The 15,133-nt window shown below is 49.3% G+C and overlaps 1 protein-coding gene across 3 annotated transcripts in view; it reads left to right on the forward strand.

Moving 5' to 3' along the window:
• The window catches only part of tjp2b (tight junction protein 2b (zona occludens 2)), a 37,806-nt gene extending 24,585 nt beyond the window's left edge, over positions 1-13,221 (forward strand). The window contains exons 8-23 of one of the 3 annotated variants that reach the window (XM_068596237.1): positions 755-860; positions 1,027-1,151; positions 1,309-1,369; positions 1,539-1,689; positions 1,782-1,890; positions 5,412-5,631; positions 6,616-6,800; positions 7,015-7,110; positions 7,208-7,287; positions 7,726-7,936; positions 8,079-8,179; positions 8,755-8,973; positions 9,221-9,328; positions 11,108-11,632; positions 12,082-12,167; positions 12,483-13,221. In XM_068596237.1, the coding sequence (XP_068452338.1) occupies positions 755-860; positions 1,027-1,151; positions 1,309-1,369; positions 1,539-1,689; positions 1,782-1,890; positions 5,412-5,631; positions 6,616-6,800; positions 7,015-7,110; positions 7,208-7,287; positions 7,726-7,936; positions 8,079-8,179; positions 8,755-8,973; positions 9,221-9,328; positions 11,108-11,632; positions 12,082-12,167; positions 12,483-12,660 (2,561 nt within the window). In that variant the 3' untranslated portion in view covers positions 12,661-13,221. Of the gene's footprint in view, positions 1-754; positions 861-1,026; positions 1,152-1,308; positions 1,370-1,538; positions 1,690-1,781; positions 1,891-5,411; positions 5,632-6,615; positions 6,801-7,014; positions 7,111-7,207; positions 7,288-7,725; positions 7,937-8,078; positions 8,180-8,754; positions 8,974-9,220; positions 9,329-11,107; positions 11,633-12,081; positions 12,209-12,482 lie in introns of all 3 variants that reach the window. The other 2 variants (XM_068596238.1, XM_068596239.1) reach the window with 2 other exon arrangements.
• The last annotated feature ends 1,912 nt before the right edge of the window (positions 13,222-15,133 follow it).

A 15,133-nucleotide genomic window follows, 5' to 3' on the forward strand; every position in this document is an offset into this window, starting at 1 on the left:
GTTCGCTTCAAATGGATCAAATGTACAGGGGGGGAGTGTGTGTGTGCGTGTGTGTGTGCGTGTGTGTGTGTGTGTGTGTGTGTGTGTGTGTGTGTGTGTGGGAGGGGGCTGAATGAAAGCCGAGTGCTCTCAGGGTTGAGTGTAAGAACTTTGGACCCGTGTGTTTTGGGGATTAAAGGCAGTATGGATTCTCCCGTGAGGCCCGAGCGCCGCCATCGCTGCCTCAATGGAGCGCCAGAAAAAAACCATTGTTAGCGATGTGGTGCGCGTGTCTGCCATGTGAGCCTTTCTTGTGCCAATTGTCACCTTTTTTTTTTTAGTTGTGCTTCTAAGCTAAGCAAAAAAATTCAAATTATTCTCAACTTTGCACCATTTGCCATCTTGGCTCAGGCAGCCAATCAAACCAAGCAAGAGGCGTTGCTGCTTTACCACTTCCTTCCAAAGTGTTTCGAGGCTAGTTGATGTGGCCGCTAGCTAGCTAGCTAGTTAGCTGTCTATTTCTGGACTATGTGTCAACGCGTTGGCTGCTTTTATCCTGAGAACTGAGCCGTGGCACTCGAGGTTCTCCTCATAATTCTGACTGACATCTCTAATAGTGTCCTCACTCTGTCCCGGGTGACATTAGCTGGTTTGGGGGCTTCCTGAGGCGACTGTCTTCTACTGGTGGTGGTGGTCTGGACTGGTGGTGGGATTTCACCTTAAAAGAAGTCTGTGTGTCTAACTGCCATGTCTGTCTGTCTTGTCTGTCCGTCAGACATATCAGAGATGGAGTCATACCATTCCTATTCTCCCCCAGAGGAGAGGAGGTCCCGCCAGTCCGACCTGTCCTCGCACTCCTCCAACGAACGAGACAACCCCAGGTAGGATGGATGGATTTTTTTTGTCATTCCTTTGGGTTTGAGGGCTCATTCCTGCAGCAGAGGTGTCCCGTTGCACACAAGCCTTTCCAGCATATTTGTTGAGGCTTTCTTTCAGCCGCCGTGACACCTTTAAAGCCTCTCATCCTGTTTGTATGTGTGTGTGAAGCAGGGAGGAACCCCTGAGGACGGCCAAGATGTCCGCCATGGCGTCCCCGTTCAAAGTACCTGAAGACCCCCAGGCCTCAGCTGAGCTGAGCAGAGACACACCGCACCACACCGAGGAGCTGCCAGGTTACTGTTTGGCCACTAGGGGGCAGTAGAAGCAAGCTGTGAACACGGCATCTGACATGTTGTCGTCTTAGAAAGTTTCATATGGCAAACATATAAATATATATATGTTGTTAGCTGTTGTAAACGTGGAAGATATTAACAGCGCTCTCCTCTACAGCTGCTGTAGCCACGCCCAAGATTCTCCTCCGACCAAGTCCTGAAGACGAGAAATTATATGGGTGAGTTTTTCCTTTTCCTCTCTTCACGCTTCTCTTTTTACCGCGTTTCTTCTTTCTGATGACGTGAAAAGCGGACTATTGCACGCATACGGCTTCCTCGGGTGGACGCCGCTTTGTCACACCGACCCTCCCGTTGACGGCAGCGTGCGTGCTGTCACCTTCCCCGCAGGCCGAACACCGTGATGGTGAATTTCCAGAAGGGGGACAGCGTCGGGCTGAGGCTGGCGGGAGGAAACGACGCCGGCATCTTCATCGCCAGCGTTCAGGAGGGCAGTCCCGCCGAGGAGGAGGGCCTGCGCGTCGGGGATCAGATCCTCAAGGTGAGCGGAGAGGACTTATGTTCCCACTTCAGGGCCTTTGAATAGCAACCGGTCTTCATCATTGTGCACTTTTTCTTTGTGTTTCCCCGAAGGTGAACAATGTGGACTTTCAAGGTGTAGTGAGAGAGGAAGCGGTGCTCTTCCTGTTGGAGATCCCCAAAGGGGAAGTGGTCACCATCCTGGCACAGAGCAAACCTGATGGTAAAACATTCCCTCCGCTGTTCCATTTTCAGTACAATAAACACACACACGCTGTCGTTTATCTCGACTAAACCACCTGGCTGTCAGAAAACAATTGTCGAAAATCGTTCCAATACTTGTGTTTATTGTATGTTTTTGTTCAGCAAAGTCTTGGGAAAAAAAATGTATATCTGCAAAAAAAAAATCACTTTTAAAAGATATTTTGATGGTAACTATGAACATTCAGCATGATATGAGCCAGATTCCTCAAAAAAGCCTCCTGGAGCGTCAATAAGACACCTTTATGGAAAGATTAGGACCTAAAGAATCAGAATCTGCAACAAAAATCACAATAAAACAAAGTTAGGAAGGAGTTTCAGTCAAAAAACTGTGTCGTTCGGTTCAAAAATGGAAAAAAATGTTTTTTTTTAATGCCAAAAGATTGTCTGAATGGGGCATGCTGGGTACTAAAATGGGATTTTTGTGCACAGTTCCAAAAGGATAAACCGCCGCTGGAAACAAACTGCACCATTACTTCCTGTTTGAGCAGCGTGTGTTACGAGGTGTTATGCTGAGCATAAGTGACTTAGTTGTAGGCTTTTTCAACGACTTTTGGAGTATCCCAGAACACAGTGTACTTTCCCACAATGCACTGCCAGCTGTCACACTCCACACCACAGGACCATAGTTCCCCCCTCTCTCTTTCTGTGATGTTTCCATCGAATGATGGAGATACCAGCTTGGCCCCTCGAGGCTTTTTAGACCAGATCAGGGTAGTTTGCTTCAGCCAACCGTGACACACATGGGCACACGCCTCCAACTCTGTTACGCAATAAAGCACATCGGCCCCCTTGAGCAGTGTGGCTCTGGATAAAAAATGGGGCTTTTTTTATTGGAGAAATCTATTTATGAAGCAAAAACACATCGTGCAGTAAAGCAGACTCTTTACTGTCCGGCACTGCTGAGAGGGCATTCAAGGTCATGGGAGAGAGTGGGCAAAGAAAAAAAATGAATAAAATAGTCGTGGATGAGCGGTCAGATTGGTACGGTTAAATTTGGATAGGAAGGAATTTTAGATGTGTTTTTACGAATGCAATTCATACAAAGACCTCACAAGTACAGTGAAATGAGTTTTGCAATTGTCCCGTCCCGCAAGATACATCTTTATTAAGTTTAAACCCAACTCAGTTATGATGTAGAGTCAGATTAAAGGGGTGGCTGGCACCACACAGACTGGTTCACATACGTATGTTAAGCGTGTTCTTGTCGTACCCCTTTGTTCCGATAATATTGGCCAAAAACGATGAGCAACCAGCCACCATTAAAAACAGAAACACACATTATTAACAGCATATAGCACGAACCCTGATTGCTCTCACTGTTGTTTGGCCTAGCTCAGGTTAAAACCGCTGTAAAACATCAACAAATACATACAGGTCATATTACCATATCACTGACACTTTGCTAGCTCTGGCTTCAACTGTATTTGTCCCTGAAGGCCGATTAAGTTGGATGTAAGACAATAAGTTACAGGAAACAATCATTTTTTCACACCTACTTGATGGGTACTGGCCAAGATGAAAAAAGAAAAAGGACATCCCAAAAGTGTTTTACAGTAAAAGACAATACCAAGACACGTGACACAGACCATCAGAGTGGAAAAAGAGATGAAAAGGGCACAGCCACAACCTTTTAGTTTAAAGTGAGAAACATCAGAAAAAGAGAGAAAGTCCTGATAAGAGGACTCGAGAGATCGAGTAGTTCTGTCTGATATCTGATTTTTCAATGTTCTGGGGTTTAGATTGGATGTACACTTGAATATCATCTGCATAGCTGTGATAAGATATAATGTAAAAAAGTACTAGTTGTCTGCAAAAAAGGAAAAGAGGTCCACTGTAAACTAAAGAGGACCCAGGACGGAACCATGGGGGGCTCCAGGTTTACGTGCACTAATGGGAGGAGGATCAATCGTTTCTTCTAACTCTCTGCAAAAATATGGCTACGCAACTCAAACTATTCCTTTTTTAAATTCCAGATGTTATACATCTTTAGTTTGAAGCTAGATTGTTTTAAAGGACTTTGAAATGGGATCACTAAACAATGTTCTGCTGGACTTTTAAAAAATGAATATTCTGTTGAAGCGAACCAGTAATAACCGGCGCCGGTGCGTCTCATGTGGAGAGAGCGCTGCTTTAAAAATAAACAGCCTTTTAAATGTCACAGCGCTTGTCAGCAGCCGGTCACGTCGGGTAGCTAAGGAGGCACTTTGGCTTCGTGTTGATCTGATTTAATTTGGAAATCCAATCAAATACCTGCACTGCCATTTAATCTAGAACGATAGAGTGAAAATATGAGTTTTTAACACACCAGTCAATGATGCTTCAAACTGACAACTGTAACGCAAAAACCAGCCTTAAAAGTAAAGTATCTTCCATTTCAATCCGTGCCGTGCGGCGGATCTAATTTATGCCGACGTGAGCAGTTGTTCAATTTTGAAAAGGGACAGTTAAATGTTTGGAAGAAAAAAAAAACAATAAATATTTAAAGCAACTTTAAATTGTTAAATTTGACAATGGAATCTGGTGTGACGTAATTGTGTTAGCACACAACACACACACACACACACACACACACACACACACACCACTTTGCCAGACAGCCCAGGGGAGTTGCAGCATAATGTATTTAAACCAGAAGGGCATGCTGGGGGAACCCTTTGCTTCATGTATTCCATCATCAAAGTCGACTGCATGCGCCGCAGCGTTGCCCGCGCTGAGCGCGCAGCCGGCCGCCGGCAGCGGATCGTAGTCGGTGTGACTGTTGCCTCCGTCGGTCCTTTTGGGTCAGCGCTTTGTCGGACCAGGCGCATCACATCAGGGGAGCCCGGAGCCGGCCGCGGAGTTTACTTCCATGCAGCAGTCGGACGAGTGTGTGCATTTCCTTCTGATTGCGCAAATGAGACTGGAAACTCGTGCGCGGAGCTTCACCCTTTGACCTTTTTTGAAGAACAGCGCGTGGATCATCAACAAAGTCGTCCACGCTCAGAGGATCCACGTGCTGGCTTTTTTTTTTTTTGAGCCCCAGGCTTCAATTTCCAATTATTTGTTGAAGTATACAGAGAATAAGATGTTAGATCTTCACAAAGCGTCTTTATTGTTAGCTCAATATATGAAATAAAAGTCCATATCAAAGAGGTTTATAGTCTGTCACGAAGCCTGTGATCTGGAATTTTATCTTTTTAGTTCAAACTTTTTGACGCCGCAACGACCTAATGCCCTCAAATGAATCATTGAATTTAAGTGCACGAAAATAATGAATGCAACTTCAGGGTTAACTTATATTTATCCCGGTGGACAAAAGTGGTACTACATATAGAAAGAGACAAGAGAACATCTCACATGTGTAGCTTTTTATTTTAACACAACATTGTTCAAACAGAGTTACAGAGATACACCCTTTTTAGTTTGGGGAGGACATTTTAAAGGGCCTGAAAATAGAGTTTTTTTCTATTGATTAACACCCTTCTTCTTTTGTTTGTCTAGTCTACAATGACCTCTTGGTGTCCGGGCGCGGAGACTCCTTCTTCATCCGGACCCACTTTGAGTACGAGAAAGAGACGCCTCAGGGCCTGGCCTTCGGCCGGGGCGACATCTTCAAGGTGGTGGACACCCTCTACGACGGCAAGCTCGGCAACTGGCTGGCGATCCGCGTCGGCAAGGACAAGCAGCTGCTGGAGAAGGGCATCATCCCCAACAAGAGCAGGTAGGCCCTTCAGCCGGAGACACCTGGAGGTGTCGGGCCGGGATCGAACCGATCGTCTGACGCCAGGGGTCACAGCTCTGAGTCATAGCTGCTTCATGTATGCACGTCTAACGACATTGAAACGCTCAAGATCGAAATATACCGGGAACGGCGTCCCCTGAATCTCTCATTAACGAGCCTTTCAGTCTTTCAAATGGCACAAAACGAGGAAGAGAGAGATGCACAGCGCTGCTGCACTGCGCTGCCATTACTCTAACTGTCCCGGGAGGGCTGCTGTGATTACAGGGCCGGGGCCCCGAGGCTGAGCAAATCACTGGCACGAGACGACTCACGTCCCAGTGGTACGCCTCCGTATGAGTCCTGTGTGTTTTTTAATTACACCACACATTCACTCTGGGGAGGGAATGAGTGTGTGCTAAGTAGGTAGAGTTCATGAGCGTTTATCTAAAGGACAGGACGCAAAGTTCTCCACAATCAAAGATGTAAAGTTCAGTCGCAACACAAACATCCATTATCTATAACTGCTTATAAGGTTGAGAGGGTGGTGGGGGTTGTATAGAAGTCTATGCTTCATGTTTTAAAGCTGCATTCTCTCTCCTGACCACCAGGGGGCGACTCCTCTGGTTGTATAGAAGTCTATGCTTCATGTGTTAAAGCTGCATTCTCTCTCCTGACCACCAGGGGGCGACTCCTCTGGTTGTATAGAAGTCTATGCTTCGTGTGTTAAAGCTGCCTTCTCTCTCCTGACCACCAGAGGGTGACTCCTGGTTGTATAGAAGTCCATAGAAAATTACTTCCCTCTTGATTCATTCCCTCAGTAAACATTGACACTCTTGGATATTTTTAAAGGTCAGATCTGTGTAAAGGATACATCGCATGTGCAGTTTGACCGGCTCCAGAGCTTCAGAACTTGTTGCATGAACACAAACATGTGAATAATAAATCGATTAATGACCGCCACGTTCTTTATTCTTCCCCCTTCAGAGCGGAGCAGATGGCCAGCGTCCAGAGCTCGCATAAAGCCGCCGCGGGCGACCGAGCGGACTTCTGGCGGTTGCGAGGCCAACGTTCTCTGAAGAGGAAGGACCTGAGGAAGAGCAGAGAGAACCTTAGCGTCCAGACGCTGGCCACCCGCTTCCCAGCGTACGAGCGGGTGGTGCTCCGAGAAGGTGGGTGATTTGATACTCAGAAACTAGAAGCGTTCCCTCCCTGGAGTTTAAATTAAAGAGGACCCAGGACAGAACTTTGGGGGGCTCCAGGTTTACGTACACTAATGGGGGAGGGGAATCAATAGTTTCTTCTAACTCTCTGCATAATTATCACACTATAAATTGTTCTGCTCTCTACATATCTCGTTTACGTCAAAATAAATCATCGTTGCAGCTGGTTTCCGGCGTCCCGTGGTGCTGTTCGGACCCATCGCCGACGCCGCCAACGAGAAGTTGGCCTCCGAAATTCCCGACCTGTTTGTTGTCGCCAGTGAGTCTCTTTCTTGTTTGTACGTTTTCCCAGTGAGGAGACGTCCTGCCGTTGCTTCTAAGCAACCTCTCCATTGTTTCTATGCTCTTACGTTTAGAAACCGAGCCGAAAGACGCCGGCTCTGAGAAGTCCTCTGGAGTGGTTCGCCTGAACACCATCCGACAAATCATCGAGCAGGTGCACACACACTCTGTTTGTCTGTGTTTTACTGGTCCTAAGAAACCCAAATTAACCTTATAGTATAGTTTATTTATATCAAATCATTCAGCAAATTCATATTTGATCATGAGTATGAACATCTATCAAAAAAGGTCAAAGGAGAAAGAATCCTGAGTTCAGAAAGTAGCGTTGTTTGAACGATAGCATGAAGCTACGTGCGACTACCACCCCTTCCTCTGATCAGTATCGACCCACTGAATCGATTGCAACTATTAAAAACACAATCCGCCAAAGCAGTCTAGAGTTATGAACCACATTGCATTGAAAAAGCCAGCAGAATCGATCCATAAATATGAAATATGACTTACTTTTTGGCCGACACGATCCTATCGCAGCGTGTCTGATAGCAAACTGAGCGCCGTTTGACGCCTTCATTGTGTCTCCGTTCCCCCCCAGGACAAGCACGCCCTGCTGGACGTGACGCCCAAGGCGGTGGACACCCTGAACTACACCCAGTGGTACCCCATCGTCATCTTCTTCAACCCGGACAGCAAGCACGGCATCAAGGCCATGAGGCAGAGGGTGGCGCCCAACTCCAACCGCAGCGCCCGCAAGCTCTACGAGCAGGCCGTCAAGCTGAGGAAGACCTGCTCGCACTTGTTCACCGGTACAGTCCACGCACACGCGGTGTTAGCTGTAGCTGCATGCTTGCTGTCCATTTGAGTGTGCGTCTGTTTGTTTGTTTGTGTGTGTGTGTGTGTGTGTGTGTGTGTTTGTGTGTGCTGAGGTTTGATGGTTTTCTCATCCAGCCGCCATCGACCTGAACTCGGCTAACGACGCCTGGTACGGCGGCGTCAAGGACTCCATCAGAGAGCAGCAGATGCAGGCGGTGTGGGTTTCTGACGGCAAGGTAAACACACATACACACACACACACACACACACACACACACACACACACACACACACACACACAAACAGACACACACACACTTCATAGTCTAGTAGTCTGTGGCCTCAGTAGTCTCGTAGTCTGTAATCTCAGTACTCTAGTAGTCTGTAATCTCAGTAGTCTAGTAGTCTGTGCTCTCAGTACTCTAGTAGTCTGTGCTCTCAGTAGTCTGGTAGTCTGTGCTCTCAGTACTCTAGTAGTCTGTGCTCTCAGTACTCTAGTAGTCTGTCGTCTCAGTACTCTAGTAGTCTGTGCTCTCAGTACTCTAGTAGTCTGTGCTCTCAGTACTCTAGTAGTCTGTGCTCTCAGTAGTCTAGAAGACCGGCTGCCCTCCTGTCTTCCTGTTCCTTGGCAGCAGCCAACCCGTGCGTGCGCTCTGAGCATGCTCACTGTGTGTGTTCCTACTTCCTGCCAGTAGTGCTCTACAGCTCGGCTCTGTTTGTCTTTCTTTCTTCTCTCTTGTTCTCGTGCTATCCGTCCGTCTGTCCATCCTTCCTTCCTGTACACCCAAGATCCACCGTGTGTCTCTTCTAGCCGGAGGGAGTAGAGAGTGACCTGGACTGCCAGGACGTGGAGCGCCTGTCCTTCCTGTCCGCCATGTCCGCCGACTACCTCAGCATGGACAGCCGGCTGACCTCCGACCTCGACGACACGGCCGACGAGGGCGGAGCCTACACCGACAACGAGCCGGACGCAGAGACGGCGCACGTGTCCGCCATCAGCCGCTCGTCGGAGCCCGTCACGGCCGAGGAGGTCAGAGTCACACACAGACACACACACAGACACACACACAGACACACACACAGACATACACACAAGCAGACGCACACCGGCTGACAGACCTCAGTTTCTCTCGGTGCAGTGCCGCCCCCTGCAGGGCAGGCAGGAGATCACAGCTGCATGCCTGCAACGTCAGGACATGCAGCTGTGTAGTTGAACGTAAAAAAAAGGTGAGGCAATCATAAAGTGTGTGTGTGTGTGTGTCTGTGTGTGTGTGTAGATCCTGCGCAGGTACAGTCCAGACATCAGGAGCCGCATGAGGAAGATCAGCAGCCGGGAAGTCGTCAACAGGTCCAGCCCTCCGCCGGTCTTCTTAGCAGACGGCAAGGTGAGGCACACACACACACACACACACACACACACACACACACACACACACACACACCAACTGCAAATAAACAACAACAACATCATAAAGTGTCTCTTCGAGCCCGAGAAGTGTGTGAGCACCCACATGCACCCTGTCACCTCTGACTCTGTCCTCCTCGTGCACCCTGTCACCTCTGACTGTCCTCCTCGTGCACCCTGTCACCTCTGACTCTGTCCTCCTCGTGCACCCTGTCACCTCTGACTCTGTCCTCCTCGTGCACCCTGTCACCTCTGACTGTCCTCCTCGTGCACCCTGTCACCTCTGACTGTCCTCCTCGTGCACCCTGTCACCTCTGACTCTGTCCTCCTCGTGCACCCTGTCACCTCTGACTCTGTCCTCCTCGTGCACCCTGTCACCTCTGACTCTGTCCTCCTCGTGCACCCTGTCACCTCTGACTCTGTCCTCCTCGTGCACCCTGTCACCTCTGACTCTGTCCTCCTCGTGCACCCTGTCACCTCTGACTCTGTCCTCCTCGTGCACCCCGTCACCTCTGACTGTCCTCCTCGTGCACCCTGTCACCTCTGACTCTGTCCTCCTCGTGCACCCTGTCACCTCTGACTGTCCTCCTCGTGCACCCTGTCACCTCTGACTCTGTCCTCCTCGTGCACCCTGTCACCTCTGACTCTGTCCTCCTCGTGCACCCTGTCACCTCTGACTCCGTCCTCCTCGTGCACCCTGTCACCTCTGACTCCGTCCTCCTCGTGCACCCTGTCACCTCTGACTCTGTCCTCCTCGTGCACCCTGTCACCTCTGACTCTCTCCTCCTCGTGCACCCTGTCACCTCTGACTCTGTCCTCCTCGTGCACCCTGTCACCTCTGACTGTCCTCCTCGTGCACCCTGTCACCTCTGACTCTGTCCTCCTCGTGCACCCTGTCACCTCTGACTCTGTCCTCCTCGTGCACTTTGTCACCTCTGACTCTCTCCTCCTCGTGCACCCGGCAGCTCTTGGCCTTCCCTTTGAGGAACGGCCTGGCGTGGAGGAACCGCTCCCGCTGCGCCTCAGAGTCCTACGCCGTCAGCTCGCTGGACCAGACGGGTACCCAGAATCCCCCTCAGTTGTTGGTGCACGCTGGCGGGCTCGTGTGCGCGGCCGCGTTGTGTTCGAGGTTTTCATCCCGGCGGCCGGCATCAAGCAGCGCTTCTCTCTGTTCACGAGAAGAGAGCGAGCGCTGTTGAGGAATGTTTGGTTGGAATGAAAACTGGACTTGAGTCGTAGAAGCTAGACTTTCCTCTCTTAGAGTCAATGTTTTGAGTGTCGCTTCAGTCTCTGATCCACAGTGCTGTTCTAGCCGACTAGATCTAGTCGTATTCGTGGAATGTGAAAACTGCATGACCACGTGGTGGAATTTGTAGTGAACTGAATCATTATTGTATTCCTACTTCTACTGTGAGAGCTTACATGTAACATAGATCACATTGAACCTGGCTCAAATTGAAAGACAGAGTATGATACATTGTAAGATGACAGAGTTATTTTGGCCGTCTCTCACAGTACAAACAAAATGTCCTGCGAAGAATCAAACTCGTATCTCAAATTATGGACTACTTTATTGTCTTCATACAAGCGGCGTCAAGAATTATAACGAAACAAAGGTTGAATATCATGTAAAAAAGACAACCTGCTGCAGTAAAGATGGCCGCGACAGAGCCATGAACCACGAGGCGGTCGTAGTGGAGGAGTTTGGTTTATTTTTTAAAATAACACCATCTGTTCTGCTCTTCCCCTCCTTGTTCAGGTCAAACTGTCTCTGAGGGACGATCCGATCTCCGTGCCGGGCTCTCCCAAACCGCACCACCACCACCACCACCACCACCACCGGCAGCACCACCACCCGCCGCCGCCGCCCCCGAGCTCCAGCCGGAGTTACGACTCCCCCTCCAGCAGCAGCCCGGCCAGCAGCAACAACGAGCCTCCGCCGCTCATCTCCCGGTCCTCCGCCGGCTCCCCGGCTCACCACCGCAGCCCCTGCGGCAAACTGTGGCCCCCGGGGGCCCCGCAGCTCCCCGCCGCCGTCCCGCAACCGGCGGTCTCGGCTGGGGTCCGCTCGCCTGCGCCTCTGCCCGGTCCCACCGTGACAGCCTGTAAGCAGCAGCAGCAGCAGCAGCAGCAGCAGCAGCAGCAGGAGGCGGCGAGGGACAACAACCCCGTAGAGGATCCGTCCTTGAGGTCCTTCCTGGGGAAGATCAAGGCCTTCGAGAAGATGGACCACTTCGCCCGAGCCCAGAGGTTGCTGGAACTGCAGGAGGCGCAGAACGCCAGGGTGGGCGCCGCCGCGCAGTGTTCCCATAGCGGTCCTCTGTAGGATCAGGAAGTGGAGGCAGATCTTAGATCCGCTAAATTGGTCTCTTTGCAGTTGTAGGCCCTCTACCGTTTTTTAGAGCATTTACTAGCACATGACTTCTATACAACCAGAGGAGTCGATTTTTGGTGGTCAGGAGAGAGAATGCAGCTTTAACACATGAAGCATAGACTTCTATACAACCAGAGGAGTCGCCCCCTGGTGGTAATGCATACATAATGCATAGTTTTTACCCATTAATTGATTGGTTATGTGGATATTTTGGACCAAAAGTAGAAAGCTTCCATAGAGCTGAACATAAGGAGGGTTCATCTTCTGAAGAGTGTGTACAAGACATGAAGTAAAGTAAAGTTACTGAATTGTTCAAAGTTGTTGTTTGTCGGTTTAATCCACTAATCTTTTGTTCCCAGCTTGAAATTGCTCAGAAGCACCCGGACATCTACGCTGTTCCTCTGAAGACAGCCAAGCTGGATCACAGTCGCCCGCAGCCTATCGGGTAGGCGCACTACTGCCGTACGACCGTTTCCAAGCTCCGCTGTGAGTGTGTCCGTCAGCATGGTTGTGTGTTTTGCTAACTTTCCACTATACAAAATGTCACTGACAGTACGGCCTATTAACGCCCATGCAGGACCGAAGCAGTAACAGACACGTACACGGTCTTTACGTGAATTTTTGGCCATACCGCCCACAGTTTCATAACAATTCATCCAATAGTCGTAGAGGTAGATTGTGTATCACGGCTAGCGACGCAGGTTCAACTGGAAGTGTGGAATGACTCGGCACGGCTTGTTTTTGTCCGTGTCCTTCGCAGCTCCAGCTCCCGTCCTGAACCCCAGACTCCTCCGTCCTCCAAGGAGGGACATCCCTTCTACCCCAGCGAAGAAGAGGAAGAGGAGGAGGAGGAGGAGGCGGCGGCGGAGGTGGAGGAGGAGGCGGTGCCGGGATACTACACCGCCAACTCTTTCCAGTACCAGGACACCCAGCTGTAGGGGTCGGCCCTCGGGCTCCCTGGACGACGCACATGTACACCTGTGCTGCACATGCAGTCTATTTACACACATGCCATTCCATCATGCCCTGCACAAGCAAGCTGCTGACTTTGAACTGACTCTCGCTTCTTTGATATCGAGGAGGAGGAGGAGGGAGGAGAAACAAACTTTTTATTTTTGCGTCACGGAAGTCAAAGCAATCTGTACTATCCGTTTGGATGGACACACGCCGTCTTCACGTTCTCTTGTTCCGGTGTTATTTGATTGTTTCTTTTCTTACGTACCACTTTTTGATGGTCCAAGAACTGACTGATGATGAACTACTTGTTTTCTTGCCTATGCAACTTCTTCAGTTCGTGCACAGCAACTGAAACTTATTGCCACGAGTTTTTGCCCTCACGAAAAAAACCTCAACAAAACCTAAAAACCACAATGCGCTTTATCACATCCACCTCCTTTTTTAAGCTCCTATATATTGCCAGCTACGATCAACAAATGTTACGTATATATTATTACATACAGCGTATATATATATATATATAAAAAATGTATTTAAAGTCACGTGTTTATACTCTGTCTTTGCATTCCTTCATATATGAAAATGCCTGTGTATACAAACAGTATATATCTATATATAGTCTATCTAGTAACACTGGAAATTTGTTACAATTTTTTGAAGTGCCTTTTTATTTTCTTAGTCCCATGAGGTTCGGGTTGTCTTTCCTCCGCCCCTCAGCCACCCAGCCGTACTTACAACCTCTGCTGCTGTCGAGCTTAAAGGGAAACCAGGGAACCAGTGACACCAAAATCTCAATGCTGTCCCCGAACACTGTACAAAACACACACCCACAGAAACAAAAACAAAGAAACACACACACCCTGCAGCCAGTCCTACGCGCGAGAACGCCGTCTGTCCTCTAAGAAAGTCGCATTTAAATAATTAGAGTAGGTTGGAAAAAGGCCCGGTGACGCCCAGAGAAGAAAAACAGCCAAATTCTGTGTGCAAAAATCTATTATTTTGTAATGAAATCTTGCTGGAGGCAAAGTCTCTGAATAATCCAACACCAAAGGAAAGCTATCTACGATCAACGGCCGTGTTGCCAGTTTCAAACTCCTCCACAAAATATTTCACTCTCTGGTGTCACCGGGCCTTCAAGCGTCACCGGGCCTTCAAGCGTCGCCGGGCCTTCAAGCGTCGCCGGGCCTTCAAGTGTCGCCGGGCGTTGAAGCGTCGCCGGGCGTTGAAGCGTCGCCAGGCGTTGAAGCGTCGCCGGGCCTTCAAGCGTCACCGGGCCTTCAAAGGTCACCGGTCCTTCAAGCATCACCCGACCTTCAAGCGTCACCGGGCCTTCAAACGTCACCCGGCCTTCAAGCGTTGCCGGGCCTTTCGGTGAATCTTTCTCTATTGTCGCTGTCTTTGGTGCTCGCCATTCATTGCTGTGCGGTCTTTTTCGCCCTGGAATGTTTTTGTTAAGTTACAAACACGTGAACTCTTCTGCCCGTCGCTCATAACCCGGTTACGTGATGGCGGTTGGTGATATTCTACATTCTTCTCATTGTGCGGACCCCAAACCAGCAACGAATGTATCTTACTAAACGTGTGTCGTGCGAGTATCCGACACCCCGACATATCTTGTTCCCTCTGTGCCATAGAGATCTCTTCTTGTCCACAAACGATGAGAAACTAGACACTCACACCAACAGAGGGGTTGATCCGCTGAAGATGGATTAATGCACAATTTCCCTCTTTTTTTGAGTAACATTTGTTAAAAAACTAGCGTTCAGCTGTTTGAGAAAGAGTTTGTCCTCAGTAAGAGCCATAAAGTATTGAAAGATGGACTGATTCAGATCTTTATGTGACAATAAGAGGAATATAGAAAACAACAGCCTTGTATTTTTAAAGATGTGTCCTGTTCCACATTCCCCAGGGTTCGTCCTCTGAAGGTACGGCAGGATGAACCTGCTTGGAGGCCATTGGGCCTCGACACAGATCTTGACCTCAGCGACACATTCTCACTCCCGATTCGTCAAACACTGACCCCCCTCCCAACCGGTAGCCTCGGACATCAAACTGTGACGCTCCACCTCTCTGCATCCAGCGTCTTTTCAATATACTCTGCTTCACGTGGGATTCCTTCAGTTTTAGGTCGACTTTGTTTGGGACGAGGCAACAAAAAGCATTCTGTTAGGAATAATCCCTTATTATTAGTCCCACAGTATTCCCTGCATTTCACCCTTCCTTTGAATATGTTCTGACATGCAAACTATGGGGGAGACCAGGGGATTGAACCGGCTACCTTGTGGTTGCAAGACGACCACTTATCCCCGCGAGCTACAGCTCAAAATAGTAACTGAATTTGTTTGACGCATCCATCGCCCCCCCCCCCCCCCAACTAATGAAGCCGTGGATGGGTTTACATTGGAGTCAGTTGGAAAGCGTCTCATACGGAAGCCGAGGGTCACCGTGTTGGTA

This window comes from Clinocottus analis, unplaced genomic scaffold, assembly GCF_023055335.1.
Source record: "Clinocottus analis isolate CAN_PGR_092001 unplaced genomic scaffold, fCliAna1.0.p SCAF_35, whole genome shotgun sequence".
Lineage (NCBI taxonomy): Eukaryota > Metazoa > Chordata > Actinopteri > Perciformes > Cottidae > Clinocottus > Clinocottus analis.